Source organism: Sebastes fasciatus, chromosome 21 (genome assembly GCF_043250625.1).
Source record: "Sebastes fasciatus isolate fSebFas1 chromosome 21, fSebFas1.pri, whole genome shotgun sequence".
In the NCBI taxonomy this organism is placed as follows: Eukaryota; Metazoa; Chordata; class Actinopteri; order Perciformes; family Sebastidae; genus Sebastes; species Sebastes fasciatus.
In genome coordinates, this window is record NC_133815.1 from 12428633 (window position 1) to 12443302 (window position 14670).

The 14670-nt window shown below is 41.0% G+C and overlaps 1 protein-coding gene across 4 annotated transcripts in view; it reads right to left on the reverse strand.

The window, feature by feature from the left end:
• Positions 1 to 14670, reverse strand: part of ncoa2 (nuclear receptor coactivator 2) — a 69033-nt gene that overhangs the window by 23634 nt on the left and 30729 nt on the right. For all 4 annotated transcript variants that reach the window (XM_074622469.1, XM_074622466.1, XM_074622468.1 and 1 more), the window contains 5 exons: positions 13603 to 13710; positions 11855 to 12027; positions 7514 to 7617; positions 3359 to 3536; positions 1607 to 1801 (listed from right to left, as the gene is read on the reverse strand). In XM_074622469.1, the coding sequence (XP_074478570.1) occupies positions 1607 to 1801; positions 3359 to 3536; positions 7514 to 7617; positions 11855 to 12027; positions 13603 to 13691 (739 nt within the window). In that variant the 5' untranslated portion in view covers positions 13692 to 13710. The remainder of the gene's footprint in view (positions 1 to 1606; positions 1802 to 3358; positions 3537 to 7513; positions 7618 to 11854; positions 12028 to 13602; positions 13711 to 14670) is intronic.

Genomic DNA, 14670 nt, shown 5'->3' on the forward strand with positions numbered 1-14670 from the left:
CATGGGAGTGGGCAAATATGCTTGCTTTATGCAAATGTATGTATATATTTACTATTGGAAATCAATTAACAACACAAAACAATGACAAATATTGTCCAGAAACCCTCACAGGTACTGCATGTAGCATAAAAATATGCTCAAATCATAACATGGCAAACTCAAGCCCAACAGGCAACAACAGCTGTCAGTGTGTCAGTGTGCTGACTTGACTATGACTTGCCCCAAACTGCATGTGAATATCATAAAGTGGGCATGTCTGTAAAGGGGAGACTCGTGGGTACCCATAGAACCCATTTTCATTCACATATCTTGAGGTCAGAGGTCAAGGGACCCAATTGAAAATAGCCATAACAGTTTTTCCTCGCCAAAATTTAGCGTAAATTTGGAGCGTTATTTAACCTCCTTCACGACAAGCTAGTATGACATGGTTGGTACCAACGGATTTCTTAGTTTTTTTTAGTTTCATGATACCAGTATCTTCACTCTAGCTTTAAAACCGAGCCCGCTACAACCAAACAAATCGCAATTTGCATTAATGCGTTGAAGAAATTTGTGGCATTAAAATAAATTTGTATTAACGCGTTATTAACACGTTATTAACACGTTAACTTTGACATCCCCAATTTAAACTATTTAATAATTCTGATTCTGTAACCTTTCATTCAGCCGTCCATTGAAGACTAGAACCATCACTCTGATGTTACATAAGGTAGAGATGCTTCTTGCTCTGCCAGACTACTTAAGAGTTTCCCCCCATTTTCTAGATGCCTTTATTTTTTATTGTGTACTCCGGTGTTCAAAGATGATTTTAGGCTAATTTCTCTCTTAAGCAATCATCCATTCCTCCGTCATAATAGTTTGCCTTTTGTCTGCTGGCTTTTGCTTCCCATAATGACTGCTGAGTGTTTTAGAAATTGTTCCACCAACGACTTATACTTTTGTACATCAGGACATATTAAATTGCAAGCTCTGAGATCCTAATCCGACTCTAAAGTTCCTAACATTTCTCTCAATTCACTATTCTATTCTTAAATTATCTAATTGCAAAAGTCCTTACAATTGCTCTAGATTAAATTTTGAATATTTAAATGTGATATGGTAAAAAATCGTGACTGGTATTATACATGTCACAGGAATGGAGGCAATTCAGAGTTTTATCACATCCGAAAAAACTGTGCCTGTCCAAGCTTGTTTTGTATGGTCACTACTTTAGTGTCAAATGATTCGGGCTGCACCAATTTGAAAAAATATCTAATTGCAATCATTTTGACTGATATTGCAATAGCGATATGATTTGAAATATAATAGAGGGAATGATATTTTTATGATTATTCTCATTTTCATTGATAAACCATAAATGATAAATTAAAATGATTATGGTGTGATTTTTGCGGGAATCTGTATCAAAGATGTTTTCTTAAGTCTGTAGAAGATGATGTGTAGGCCGCAACACAATATTTAATTTAAAATGGCACACATTTCGCCTTTAACGAACATTGCGATTTTGACAAATATCCGCAATATTGCGATTTCGATTCATTATACAGCCCTACAAATGATCCATTCTCTCTCTTTTCCCACACCATCTCCCCCTCTCCTTTCATACCGTCTCCTTCCTCCTTGATGGACTTGGGCTCCGAAACGGCGAAACACTGCATGGTCTCGTATTTCTGCTGCTGAGGCTGAGGCTCGTGCTCGTGCGACTCGTCCTGGTTGTCGCTGTGAGGATTGACCAGCATTCGGCAGTTGAACGTGTGACTGTTCCTCCTCGGACCCTCGCTGGACCACGGGACGCCGTTCACTGCAGGGGAACAAGAAGGGGGCAAGGGAGATTTACAATGTGGCCGGCCTACTGGGGATTTTATTTGACAATTTTTTTTTTTTTACTGCAGCCAAAAAGTGAACAACAAAACAGGGAGCTGCGACGAGCGAGCCAAGAGAGGCTACCACGCTGCAAGTGAAAGACATAATGAGAGCAAGACAGAGAGAATGAAGGCGGAAAAAGTGTAAAAAAGGAGAGAGCAGTTGCTGGGTAGAGATCAGTCATAATGAGCAGTTGGAACCCGGAGCCCTGTGCCATCTATCCACAGCCATGCATCACAGCCAGGCCTCCATATGCATGCCCTCTAAAAACATCATTGCCAGTCTTTCTTCTTCTTTCCAACACTTACACAGGCGCGAGCGAACACGCATGTACGCACATGTGCAAGCGGACGCGCACTTCCGTACACACACACAAAAAGATAAAGAGACATGTACAGTCACGCACACAACTCATTTAACTCTAGCAAACTCCCATCACACTCCATCTGGTTTGTGATCTCATTCAGTGCATTGATAATCTCCCAGTATCTGGGACACAGCCCGCTGATCGTTTCCAGGGTACTCCGCTCTGTGCTGCTCTCCCACCCAGATGGCTGGGCACTCAGACCTCAATCCGAAGCACCGGGAGACGAGAGGACGGGGAGAAGGGACTTAGAAAGAGCTGCTGATGGGGTGCACTGACATACATTACAATCACCTCTTACACAGAGGAGATGGAGAGGTATGAAGGTATGTAGGTATGAAAGAAGAGAAAGGAGACGAGGGGAAAAGAAGAGGGCAAAAACTGGAGGAGAGAAAGAAAAAGGCAATTGTCTGTCTTACGAAAATAAATGGCCTGTTTTCACGAGATGCTAGCATAAAGACAATGCTTTTCAGGGAGGAAATAGGAAAGCGAGAGCATGAAAATGGGAACTTGGTGTGGGTGAGAATAACACACAAAGCGAAGAGAAGGGGAAGGAAGGGCATGAGAAGAGAATATAGGAAGGGAGGGATGCTGCTGACAGGGGAGAGAAGCCGAAAAAGGAAGTTAATTAGCTGAAAAGGGAGGGAGGAAGAAGAGAGGAGCGAGAGCAAATGTCTGGGCTGAGCATCAGCAAAAGAAAAAATGAAGAACCTATAGGTTATATGCATGGAGCCAACCCTGTATATAAAGCTTACATAACATTTTGTATTATCCAGGTTTCCCCACATCCTCCCCGTAGCAGTTTAGCCGTAAACAATTTAGCGTTTTAATTAAACTGACATCACGAACAAACAGCCACCTACAACTGACTGTACAGGGAGAAGAAGAGAGGTATTAAGAGACAGAAGAAGCACACTGCGTAAATGCAAGAGATGAGGCCAGGGTGTGAACAGGGTATGAGCAGAGGTGGGAGTGATGCAACATAGAGGACATACATACGGAGTCGGGAAGAGAGAGAGAGAGAGAGAGAGAGAGAGAGAGAGAGACGTGGAACACAAGTGACACAGCGAGACACAGCCTGACAGGTAGAGCAAAGCAAATGCTGGCAGGGAAAATAAGCTGGAGGCTAACCGAGGGATTTGGGAAGCAGGTTCTTGATGAACTCGGCATGATCCCCGACGTGCAGTACGCTGTAGACGCTGGTGTTCATCAGCTCCTCCTGGTTGTAGCGCAGGTACTGGGTCACATTTTCCGACACGAACACAATGTTACCCTCCATGTTTACCACAAAGAAGAAGCCGTCCAAGGCCTAGAGGGGTGAAAGAGAGAAAAGTAAGAGTAGAAGTTCAGAACAGGCAAGTTTGGTTATTGAATTTTCTACACCGACACAGAACAAATCTCTGACACTGAAATGGAAGCACCAGTAGGAGAGTAAAAAATATGTTTGACCACCTGTACTCATAGATTATTTGGATAATTTTACTGTTCTAGTTCGAAACTCTCACATCCAAACTACATATATAAATTCAGATGAGGGTGAACGTTCTGCAGACTTCCATTGTATGTGTACTAAGGCTGCAACTAAAAATTTTCATTGTCGATTAATTTCTTGATCAATCGAGAAAGACCAACTGTTTAGTCTATAAAATGTCAGAAAATGGTGAAAAATGTCAATCAGTGTTTCCCAAAGCCCGAGATGACGCCCTCAAATGTCTCGTTTTGTCCGCAACTCAGTTTACTGACATAGAGGAGTAAAGAAACCAGTAAACATTCACATTTAAGAAGCTGGAATCAGATAATTTTTACTTTTTTCCCCCTTAAAAATAACTCAAACCGATTAATCGATTCAAATAGTTAATAGTTAATCGATTCAAATAGTGATTAATTTAATAGTTGACAACTAATCAATTAATCCTTACAGCTCTAATGTGACCTTTGGTTGTCTGTGGTCAAAAGAAACATTTTAAAAATGGAGGAAAAACTATTCAAGGAACTGTTTTGATTATTCCCTGGTTTCTTTGTTGTTTAGCTTATTTATTGATGTGCCACTTGTGCCTGCTGAACCCGAGTTGGCTGTCACTGTGTATCAGCTAGCATGCACATACCGTACTTAAATGTTGGCACGTCTTATCGAGTTGTGTAAATATATAGCACATCTACGCTGTGTCTAAAAAGAGGCTACTGTATGCTGGGCACATCCAGCACCCCTGCAGATGCTCAACATCAGTGTGTCTGATAGAAAGCAGGATAAAAAGCAGGTGTGCCTGCAGAGATCGGAAGATGTGAAGGAAGAAGAGGAGCACTTAATTGAAAGAATACAGCCCCAGGTCAGCCATTACACACAAGATGGTGTCAATTAGGCCATCAAATCACCCAGAGCCCTTAAAAGGGAATTCTGCTGGTTGTAAAGCTGTAAAATCTACTGTCAAGATAAGAGACGAGGGACTACTGCCAAGGTGTCCGCTCCTCACCTCTGCTTGAATAATTATTACCTGCACGCCACACAGTTCACATTACATGTAGTTTTTTAGTGCATAAACTGTAAATGAACCAATCATGCAATATGCAATACATATCTGGTTGCCTCACCCTTCCTTGATACAGCCCCCGTCTGTGTGAACCCATAATCAACTGCCTGTCTCTCGCTGCATAACATAACCTGCAATCAACCAGCGGGAAGTCATACATCCCAAGTTACACATGATCACATTGGGACAGAAGTTTTTTTTTTCCTCCCTTGCCTGCATTAACACAGCACGAGCTGAAAATAGACTTAAGGAGATCTCATCTATCGCTGCGTGAAGTGGAGCGGCTCCAAAACGCAACATGGTTGTTGTGCAAGTCGTCCACCCAGTGTGAAGAAAGGCCATGTACTGGACAAGTAGGGCAAACAGAGAGCGAGCAAACACTCTTTAGTGCCAGACACTCTTGAATAATGCCGTTAGCCAATACCTTCATTTATAATGCCCTGATTAAATATACACTGTAGAGCCGGTACAAATGAATACACTCTAAATAAATGCACCGCACTCACCATGCTCCATTTTACACCTAGCCTATTGTCTTGATATATGACTCTATATTGTTTAACCTCCCCCAGCAATGTACAGTAGCTAGTGAATTGTTATAGCGTAGGGAATAGGGTCTGGTCAACTCCCCTCTGGGTGTTACTGTTATTTATGATATGATACTGGTGCTTTGCAAACAGGGTCTCTCTTCACATAAATTCTTGCTAAACACGCTGTATTTTCAGCATGACAAAGCATTAATGTCTCGCTAAAAACAATTCAAACAGGTCTCTAGTTGGGCTGCACGATACAAGGAAAATAGGCGATATGCAATACCGTTGTTGAATATCACAATAACGATACTACTTGTCATAAATAAACAGATATTAAAGTGTACTCAGTTCTGCTTTTCTGCTGCTTTATACAACAATTGCCTGAAAAATTTAAAAAACTTTATAAAAATGTATATTTATTGAACAAATTGAACTGAACACAAAGGCACCAATAAAAAAAAAAAAAAAGAATGATAGTTACATTTTAAAATGCAGATACTCTCATTACTCTCTTTCAACTAACTAAAAAAAATCTGAGTGCAATATCGCAGCCTTTTGACATGCGAGCTGACATCGGGATGATGATTAAAAAAAAAAGAAGACATATTGTGCAGTCCTTGTCTCTTGTAGGGCTCGGTATTGAACTTAAAAACGTTTTTGGTACAGACAGAAATGTGCCTGTAGCACTTGAGTATCAAGCACCTCAATCTGGCGCCAGATGTCTGGTTAGATTTGTACTCCTTTACTTATTTTTTAACCCATTTGTGCCTGCAAGTGAAATTTTTAATTTGCTTGCCTAAGCAACAATCTGAAGAAATTTTAAAAATCTATCACACCGTTTGGCTGAAAAGGGAGTTTGCCTTATCATACTATATCTAGTCTTTGGGCATATGTGACCACTGCAATAGACTCCATTATATTTTAGGAAAAAAACAGTAGTCCCATGTGCCTAAATACTAGATATAGTATGATGAGAACATATCTGTATCTCAGACACTACACATTACAATCAAAGTATTTGGTATCTATGAACTCATAATAAGTTGAATATAAAAATGATGCACACATATGCAGTGCAAAGAAAATTCACATATAATGAACACTATGTTAGTTTTTCTAAATTTTTAAAAATCATTACTTTGACTGTTAATAAAAGTGGGATTTTTCATGTGATCTAAAAAGGTCAAAGTTGTACTGTTGTACAAATGTAAAGAAACATTTATTTTTCTCAAAGTTAGAAATCAAATTAAGTGTTTTTGTATCGGTAATGAAACTCTGATATCTTATTAGCGCTAGAATCAAAACATTTCAAAACCTACTCAGCCCTACTCTCATCTATTCTCCGACGATGTCGTCACACCACACAACAGCAACCATATGGAGCAATCTAACAGGAATGCAAACTACATGCCACAGCAGTCATGTGACAGAACAGGACACGCCCCCAGAGGGTTAAAACAACAGTACATTAATGTTTTTTCACAGCTTTCTCCCGTCTTCCTGCGCTTGCATGAGAGTGGGCAGCAGAGAGCCTTGGAGGCGGGTCATGGGGCGCGTGGGTGCATTTCCTGCCGACAGCCAATCTCCTCATAGCATCCTGTAATGAGCCCGGGCTGGCGGACGGGGACATGGCTATAGAGTAGGGCGGGTGTGAATGGCCGATCGCTGTGTTTTGGGGCTGCTGACAGATGGGAAAGCATGCAGGCTGCACCGGTCTATATTTAGCCGCGAGTTAGTATGTCGATTCAGTGACGCTGGACCAGGAGAGCTATAAATATTCCATGACAGGACAGATCTAGAGGCAAATGAAGAGAAGATGGGGAGGGAGGGGAGAGAAAAGAGAACTGAAAAAGTAAGAGAGAGAAAGGGAGGGAGGAAGTGAGTGAAAGGAGAGGCTCAATGGACTGATTCATTCGCCAGGCTGTTGCTTTCATTCCCATTATACGTAAGCACTTCAGTGGCCCTCCACAGGACAACGAGGCCATTGCTCCGGTTGGTGATTTACAGCCAATCCGGGGCAGATACAAGATGCTGGCAGCATTTACTCCACACGGCTACACTCACACACAACCAGTAGTGAGTCTGACCCATTTGGGATTGTTCTTCGTGGATTAGTTTCATACCAATCATGATTTAAAGATACCCCACGAGTGTCAGTATGAGTGTTCAGTGTGTGGTGTTTCGATATGACACTATGAATAATCAAGAGAACGCCCTCTACCCACCTCCAGCATCATTGGTCCCAAGGCATCTTTGTCAATCACACTTTGGCCTGTTGATGAGACATCAGCCTTCTGTACCTCCTCCTCATTCGCTGCTGCAGCTTTTTCTGTTGACAGGAAAGTCAATGACAAAAATTTAGAGGCAAAAACAAAACTTAGTCAAGAGAACATTGATCTTAATTTTATGAATTTGACGTAAACATCCCTTGTAGTTATAATAAGTGAGGTATTCTGTTGTTATGATGGAAAAAACATGACCCTAAAACATGCGGGTCATAGAGGAAAAAATAAGAGAAACAACTTTTTCACCCTGAAATCGACCCACATACTTTAAAGAGGTCACTTGTTGACAAGACTTTGAACAAGTATCTTTCCGGCTACAAAGCAAACACATTTTGTCAAACCATGTTGCCATGGCTCAAACCCAAGCAGTGAGCGAGTGAAAGGTTGTTGTAAATGACTGTGTCAGAGCACGCAGCTGCCACGCTGGTGGCAGCCACTGGATGGATTGCATTGTCATGTCCAAAAAAAAAAAGGCTATTATGGAAACACAGTGTGTAAACAACTCATGTTCCCAATCGAGTAGCAAGTTGTTACTGTGGTCAAGCGGCAAAGGCAGACTATAGAACTATTAATCCAAAAAGTTGACCATAAATACAATCTTATTTTAATTAAAGGAACAGTGTGTAACATCTCGGGGAATCTAAGAGCAGTTGTGTTTCCATTAGCTTAGAATTAGCCCTTCATAACAGGGAACTGGTCCTCTCCACGGAGTCCGCCATGTTTCTACAGTAGCCCAGAACGTACAAACACTGGCTCAGAGAAAGCCTTTCGTGTGTTTACGTTACCTTAAGGCCACCGTAGTTCTCCAATACGCTTGTGAAACTGTGGTAACGTGAGCCGGCGTCTGACTTCCGTTGCTCCGAAAGTAGTGTTATTACGGTAAGGATGGCCTCTGAGCGAGGCGAACGGCGTTACCACGGTTTTGCACACGGCGGCTCACGTTACCACAGTCTTGGAAAGGGAAGAGTGAGCGGAGGGGTACTCAGTTGGTTGCAATCTGCAACCAAGCCGCTAGATGCCTCCAAATCCTACACACTGTACCTTTAATAAGCATTTATTTGTATGTTTTTTTTTATGTATTCGCACAAGTGTTTTCAATTTGAGGTAAATAAACAACTTCCAGTGAAAAATTAAGTGGCAGGATAATGGTATATGTTTTTTTAAATATACCTTTATAATAAATTTCTCAACAAAACACTGGTTAAATATTTACATTTTGTCCGGGTCAGAAACTATGAACAGTCTTCATTTTGAACTGTTCCTACAGAACCACCTTTTACTTTGGAAAGCTCTTAAGCCTCCCTGTTCATATAGAGTGCCTTTCTCATATAACTTGGCTGGCAGTGTCTCCTTGTGACTGCATGCTCCTATTGGATTTCAAGTATGTATATAGAGAGTATGACTTGTTGCACAAACAGGTACTTATGATCTGTAATATGACCAAACTGGACCATGGCAAAACACAATTACACTAAGTTGACTAGCTTCACAATGGTGTTTCAACATAATGAACACCTTGGAATCCACTGCCACAAACCTTTTAATGTAATGATTATGTGGTTGGTTTACTTAAATCAGAGTATCCCGTAAGCTCCTGTACCTGCACTATGGTGCTGTGCATTTGTCCATGTGAGTGATTGGGTTAATAACCATGCAGAGAAGCCTTATGTTCAGAGCGTAGGCTGCCCTACTTTTGGAGATGATGATGAGAGGCGGAATATGAGTGGGCTGTTGGGGGGGGACACATTTAACTGTCGCACTATGCCAAGAAGAGGGCGGACCATATGGTGAGAGAATGTTGTGGTGAAAAAGCAAACAAAATCATGTCCTTCCTTTTTTTTTTTTGGGTGTGGATGTGTGAACGCCGACACAAATGCAGGTTTCCCCTCCGTGGGCTCGTGCAACACCGCAACACACCCACATTCATCTCTTTCAGCATTAATGATGTGTGCATCAGCAGGACCTCTCCAGGCCCAGCGGGGCCCAGTATACCAGCACAGCTGCCCTGGGTACAGACCCATCACTCAATGTCAGTGCAGCCCTCACCGGCTCTCCGTCCGTTTGCAAAACTGTGCCACGGATAGAGGGAGGAACTGATTATTTATAAGGGTTATGTCTGATAATAACCGCTATGCCACATAATCAATAACTGGCAAAACATTCGCCATATATAGTACTTTATTGTCCTCTCTCTTAGTGTATTTTAACATTTTTCACGTAAGGGATAATGAACCGCGAGCTGGCCATTGCTGTGAAATAAACCACAACACAGGGATGTGGTTTATTTCACAACGATGACCCGCTAGCTGTACATTATCACCCTTATTACATGGCTACTTACTTAAGAAATCAATAATTTGACACAAAATGGTCCTCCAGAGTCCGAGATCACAACTGCCTCCGTAACAACGGTCTGCTATAAAGAAATAACAGACCGTAGAACGCTATGATTGACCAATCATTAATAAATATGTATAATGAATACAAATAATGTACTAAACCATATACATGCTGCAGCTCAGCAGCTACTGTATATGTCAGCCTACAGCCAATGAGAGCTGGTCTTTGCTGTGTTGGCATGAGCGAGCAGTTAAGAGTGTAAAGGAAACCATAAAACTCTTGGCTATGCCCTTATTTTACAAGCTCTATAAAGATATCATAACTCAACATATTGTCTATTAAGAAGCAACAAGATAGAAACAGAAAAAAATCCCAAGACTAAGCTAAGCACACACCCTGTTTTCAATTAGAGAAAATGTATGCAGACAGCATGAGAGGAACAAACAGAGATGAATTAACAGCTTTCAGTAGGAGGCCGCTTTTTCAAAGGCCATCATCGCTGCATTGCACTTCTCTGCAGGGCTGTGACACCCATCAGTGAGCGTTATTAAGTCACATTAGTGTAATTTAATACATTCACCATAAACTGAGAATATCTTTTATACAGTAATGATGTTTTCAGGGGCGGGGGGGAACAATAACAGGCCTATAGAAATAGATTGTGCACTACAAACAATGCTAAACAGATGGCAGATGAGGTGCAATGAAAAGAACAAATGTTGGTGAAATTTTGTAACGTCTACTTTGAGCATAAAGACATCTAGATGAGCTTACAGTGCATCCCCGGTTCAAGAAGGAAAATTAATGGCTGCTGAAATTGCCGCCCCTCTGAACTGTGCAAGACGAGGTGCAGCAGCTCTCCGTATTAGCTATAAAAAGGTGTCTCTTGCTGGCCATTGGAGAACAAAGCAGAAAAGCGAGGACTGTTTAGCCCTTCCCTCAGTGGTTGCTGTACAAACACAATTATGCCTTCAGACGTAGGCAGGGGATAGCACTCTAGCCTAGCGTAAAAAAAAAAGAGAGAGTAAGGAAAGGAAGGGAGGGAGGGAGTGTGGAATAAGACAGTAGAGTGGGGGAGGGACGGACAGACGGTAGCCAGAGTTTGTGTGTGATTTTTGCATCACATTGCTCACCATTACATAACGCCAGGCTCTGTGAGTCACATAAAACAAGTTGACATCATCAGCCGGGCTGATTCATGTATACCTCGAGTGGGCCACTCTTTGTCTCCCAGTCACTCGGCTGCTTTTTTTTCTTGTATGCATGGTTCAAGCTTATTCACAATTTAGGCATATGCTTTAATGTTTACCTAAAGAAAGCTACAACTTTTTTTTTGTTATGTTTGGACCTTTAAGAAGGAAAAGAAACCTGTGCTTTCATTGATGTTGGTCTGGTAAATCCAACATGAAAAGAGTAAAAACACAGACCTCAACTAATTGCTAAAGATTACTAAAAAGGAGAAGCTGGCAAGGACAAGTGAACAGGCTGATCCATTCGCCTGATGTTCTGGCTCGGGATGGAAGTGGGAAAGAACGGCAGCCAACAAAATACAGCTCTGGTTCATCCACATTATATGATGAAGTGATGGAGGGAACATTAAATCACTTGTGCTGCCCTTTTAATAACAACATCAATTATTGTGTGTGGAGCGGATCCCAAAACCATAATATTTATGCCATCAAAGCTGCTGATGCTTCTGCCAACGCAGTGCCACCTGTGGCACTTGTGGTTATATTGGAGCCTTAAAAACCACAACCACATCCTTCATGATATTGTAGCACCTTATTCACGGCTTCAATTCAAACCAGTGTTAGATCCATTTGCAGGTATTCACTTAGGCTAGGTTTGGTGTATATGTAGGTTGTATGTCGTAAAAAAACAACTGTTGTTTCTTCAACAGACATGGATTAAGTGTCAAAAATAATTTCAGCTCCTCGTTACCTTGCTCCTTTATTTGTCTGATCTGCTTCACAGTTTCCTTCAGGATTGCACATTTGTCAGGCTTGACATTGAAGTTGTCGATGTCGTTGAAGTTGGCGAAGATCAACTCGGCGAGCTCTTCGATGTATTTGTTCTCGTGCTCGCGGTTGCGCTTCTCGTTGCTCCGCTTTGGACTGCAGAGACAGAGAGAAGACGGGGGGTAAGAAAACGCAATGAAGAGGACGACAACGGCAGGAGGGAAGAAAAGTATGGAAAAGAGGTTAAAGTGTGGGTAAATGTATGTATGGAAAGAGTAATTCTACACGGAAGAAAAGACGATCCATCCACAAAACTACACCAGGGATGAGTGTTGCACACATCTCTGGACATGACTGAAGAGCCCTATCATTTTCATAGCTGCCAAATGACAGTGCACACCATCTACTGCAAACCTTGGCATGGAGGGGAGTCAGAGGAGGGATAAGGCTAGGGTCAATTATTCTCCATATGGCTTGAAATATATCTCTAGGCCTCTCCATTGTGCCAACATAGAGCACTGCATCAATAAAGAAAACCTTCATTCTTGAGTGCTACAGATAAATTATGGAGATTTATTGTACAGAATTCATGGCTAGCTGCCACAATAGCACAATCATTCTTGGTAACTTCAAGGATGTTACTGTATAGTATTATATAAGTGGCTGAAGCTTGATTTCACTTTAACCATCTTCAAAACTCTGACATCACCTTTGTTTAACGGGTAATAGATGGTTTGGTAACAGGCAATTTTGCAAAGCAGTGGGCGAAGCTGCTGACCACTCACTTGTGATAAAGAGGTTGACTCTGGACCTGACCTTTGTTGCATGAAAATGACTGTATTTCCCAACTCACTTTCCTCAAGTGTACACAATTAAATCAAGTAGGACTGGGCAACACGGCGATATACATCATCAAAACGATAAAAACAAATGTCTATCGTATTTATTTTTCTATAAAGATTCTATCGCAATATAGGCTAGGCCTATATTTATTTATTTTTTTCTCTATAATTTCCCTTAAAACAGAAATATCCATTTTGCACTCAAGTTCTTAACCCTTTAAAAACGGAGCTCCCACTTCATTGTTTGCATGATCCTTTTTAAAAATCGATCTAAAATAAAACCCATAATAGCTAGAGCATTCATGCACTTTGCAGCAGAAATCTAAGGCTTCTGTCATTTGCGTCAACACGTTGTATGCTCGTGATGATGTCATTACGTTACATTATGTGCGGAAGATAGCAACATATTTGCACTCAATCTGCTCATAAAAATGAGCATATCTCAAAAACAAAACAAATTTTGTTCATGTTTCTACATTTAGATTTTTAAAGTAGTTTTATGAAAAAACTTCAATCAATTTTAATACTTTTAACAATTATTAGGATTTATTGATTTACAGATTTTAGGGATATGAGGCATTTGAAGATACTCCAAGAAATCACAATAAGCAAAAATACCAATGTAGGTGGACCATTTCTATTGCAGAGTTCTCAATACTTTTCAAGTATTTAATTTACAAGAGTGTACAAAAATAGGCTTTACCATGTGGTTATTTCATATAGACTATTTATTTATTGAATAACCAGAAAACATGCTATATCATGATATATATCATTATGGAGATACGAAATGACCTATATTGTGATAAAAGATTTTGGCTATATCGCCCAGCCCTAAAATCAAGTAGAAATGTCTCCATGTGGGAGAAATCTGCCTTTTAATTCTTACCTGGGTCCTAGAAGTTCGGCAGAACATTCTTTGCGTTTTCGTGACTCTGCCCTGGCAGGGTCAGATGGGTTTTCACCGACTCCACTCATCCTCAATGCATATCAGCGCCTGGAAAAATGAACACACAAGAGACAAAATGTATGAAAAACACACATACGACATTTGGATCGACTACAAACTCCAATGGCAGATTTATGTGGAAACCACTTTTATATACTGTAAGTGTGTGAACATGGCAACATTTGCATCTGCATACAACACACACACATCCACACACACACACACACAATCCTGCGCTGGGGGCACAGGTTGATCCACTCCAGGAGAAATGAGTGAAAATGGAGCGGAGAAAGAGATTCAATCATTTCTCTCTGATGTTGCAGCTCTCCCCAGAGACACTGAAATGAGAACACGGCGCTTTGCCCACAGCGCCAGACTGCGCGCTCAAACCATGTACCAAGAAAAGCCCATTCGTTACACGATACCGGGCAAAGCCAGCTCACAGCGAGAGCACAGTGGGTTTATAATGACAACATGCGTCTGTGTTTACCGAGTACTTCTGGGAATGTTTTACCTGTAGTGATTTGTAAGTGTCACTCAAAAAAGGAAATGTAACAATAAAATCAAGCTACGGAGCGAGCATGAGATCTTAAGTACGAATACATGTTGTGGCTGTTTTGTGCAATCCAAAGTGACACTGAGGGCCGTTTCTGTTACTAACAGTGTTACCACACTGCTATATTTGCCTTCTCTGTGATTTAAAGTCATTAGGTTATGGTTTGAATTTATGTTGTGTTCTTAATCTAAATCAATGTAGAGTTATTTCCAACAACATGAGAGTAGAGCTGCAACGATTAATCGATTAGTTGTCAACTATTGAATTAATCAATAACTATTATGATAATTGAGAATTTTTTTAAGAAAAAAGGTCATAATTCTCTGATTCCAGCTTCTTAAATGTGAATATTTTCTGGTTTCTTTACTCCTCTATGACAGTAAACTGAATATCTTTGAAGTGTGGACAAAACAAGACATTTGAGGACGTCATCTTGGGCTTTGGGAAACACT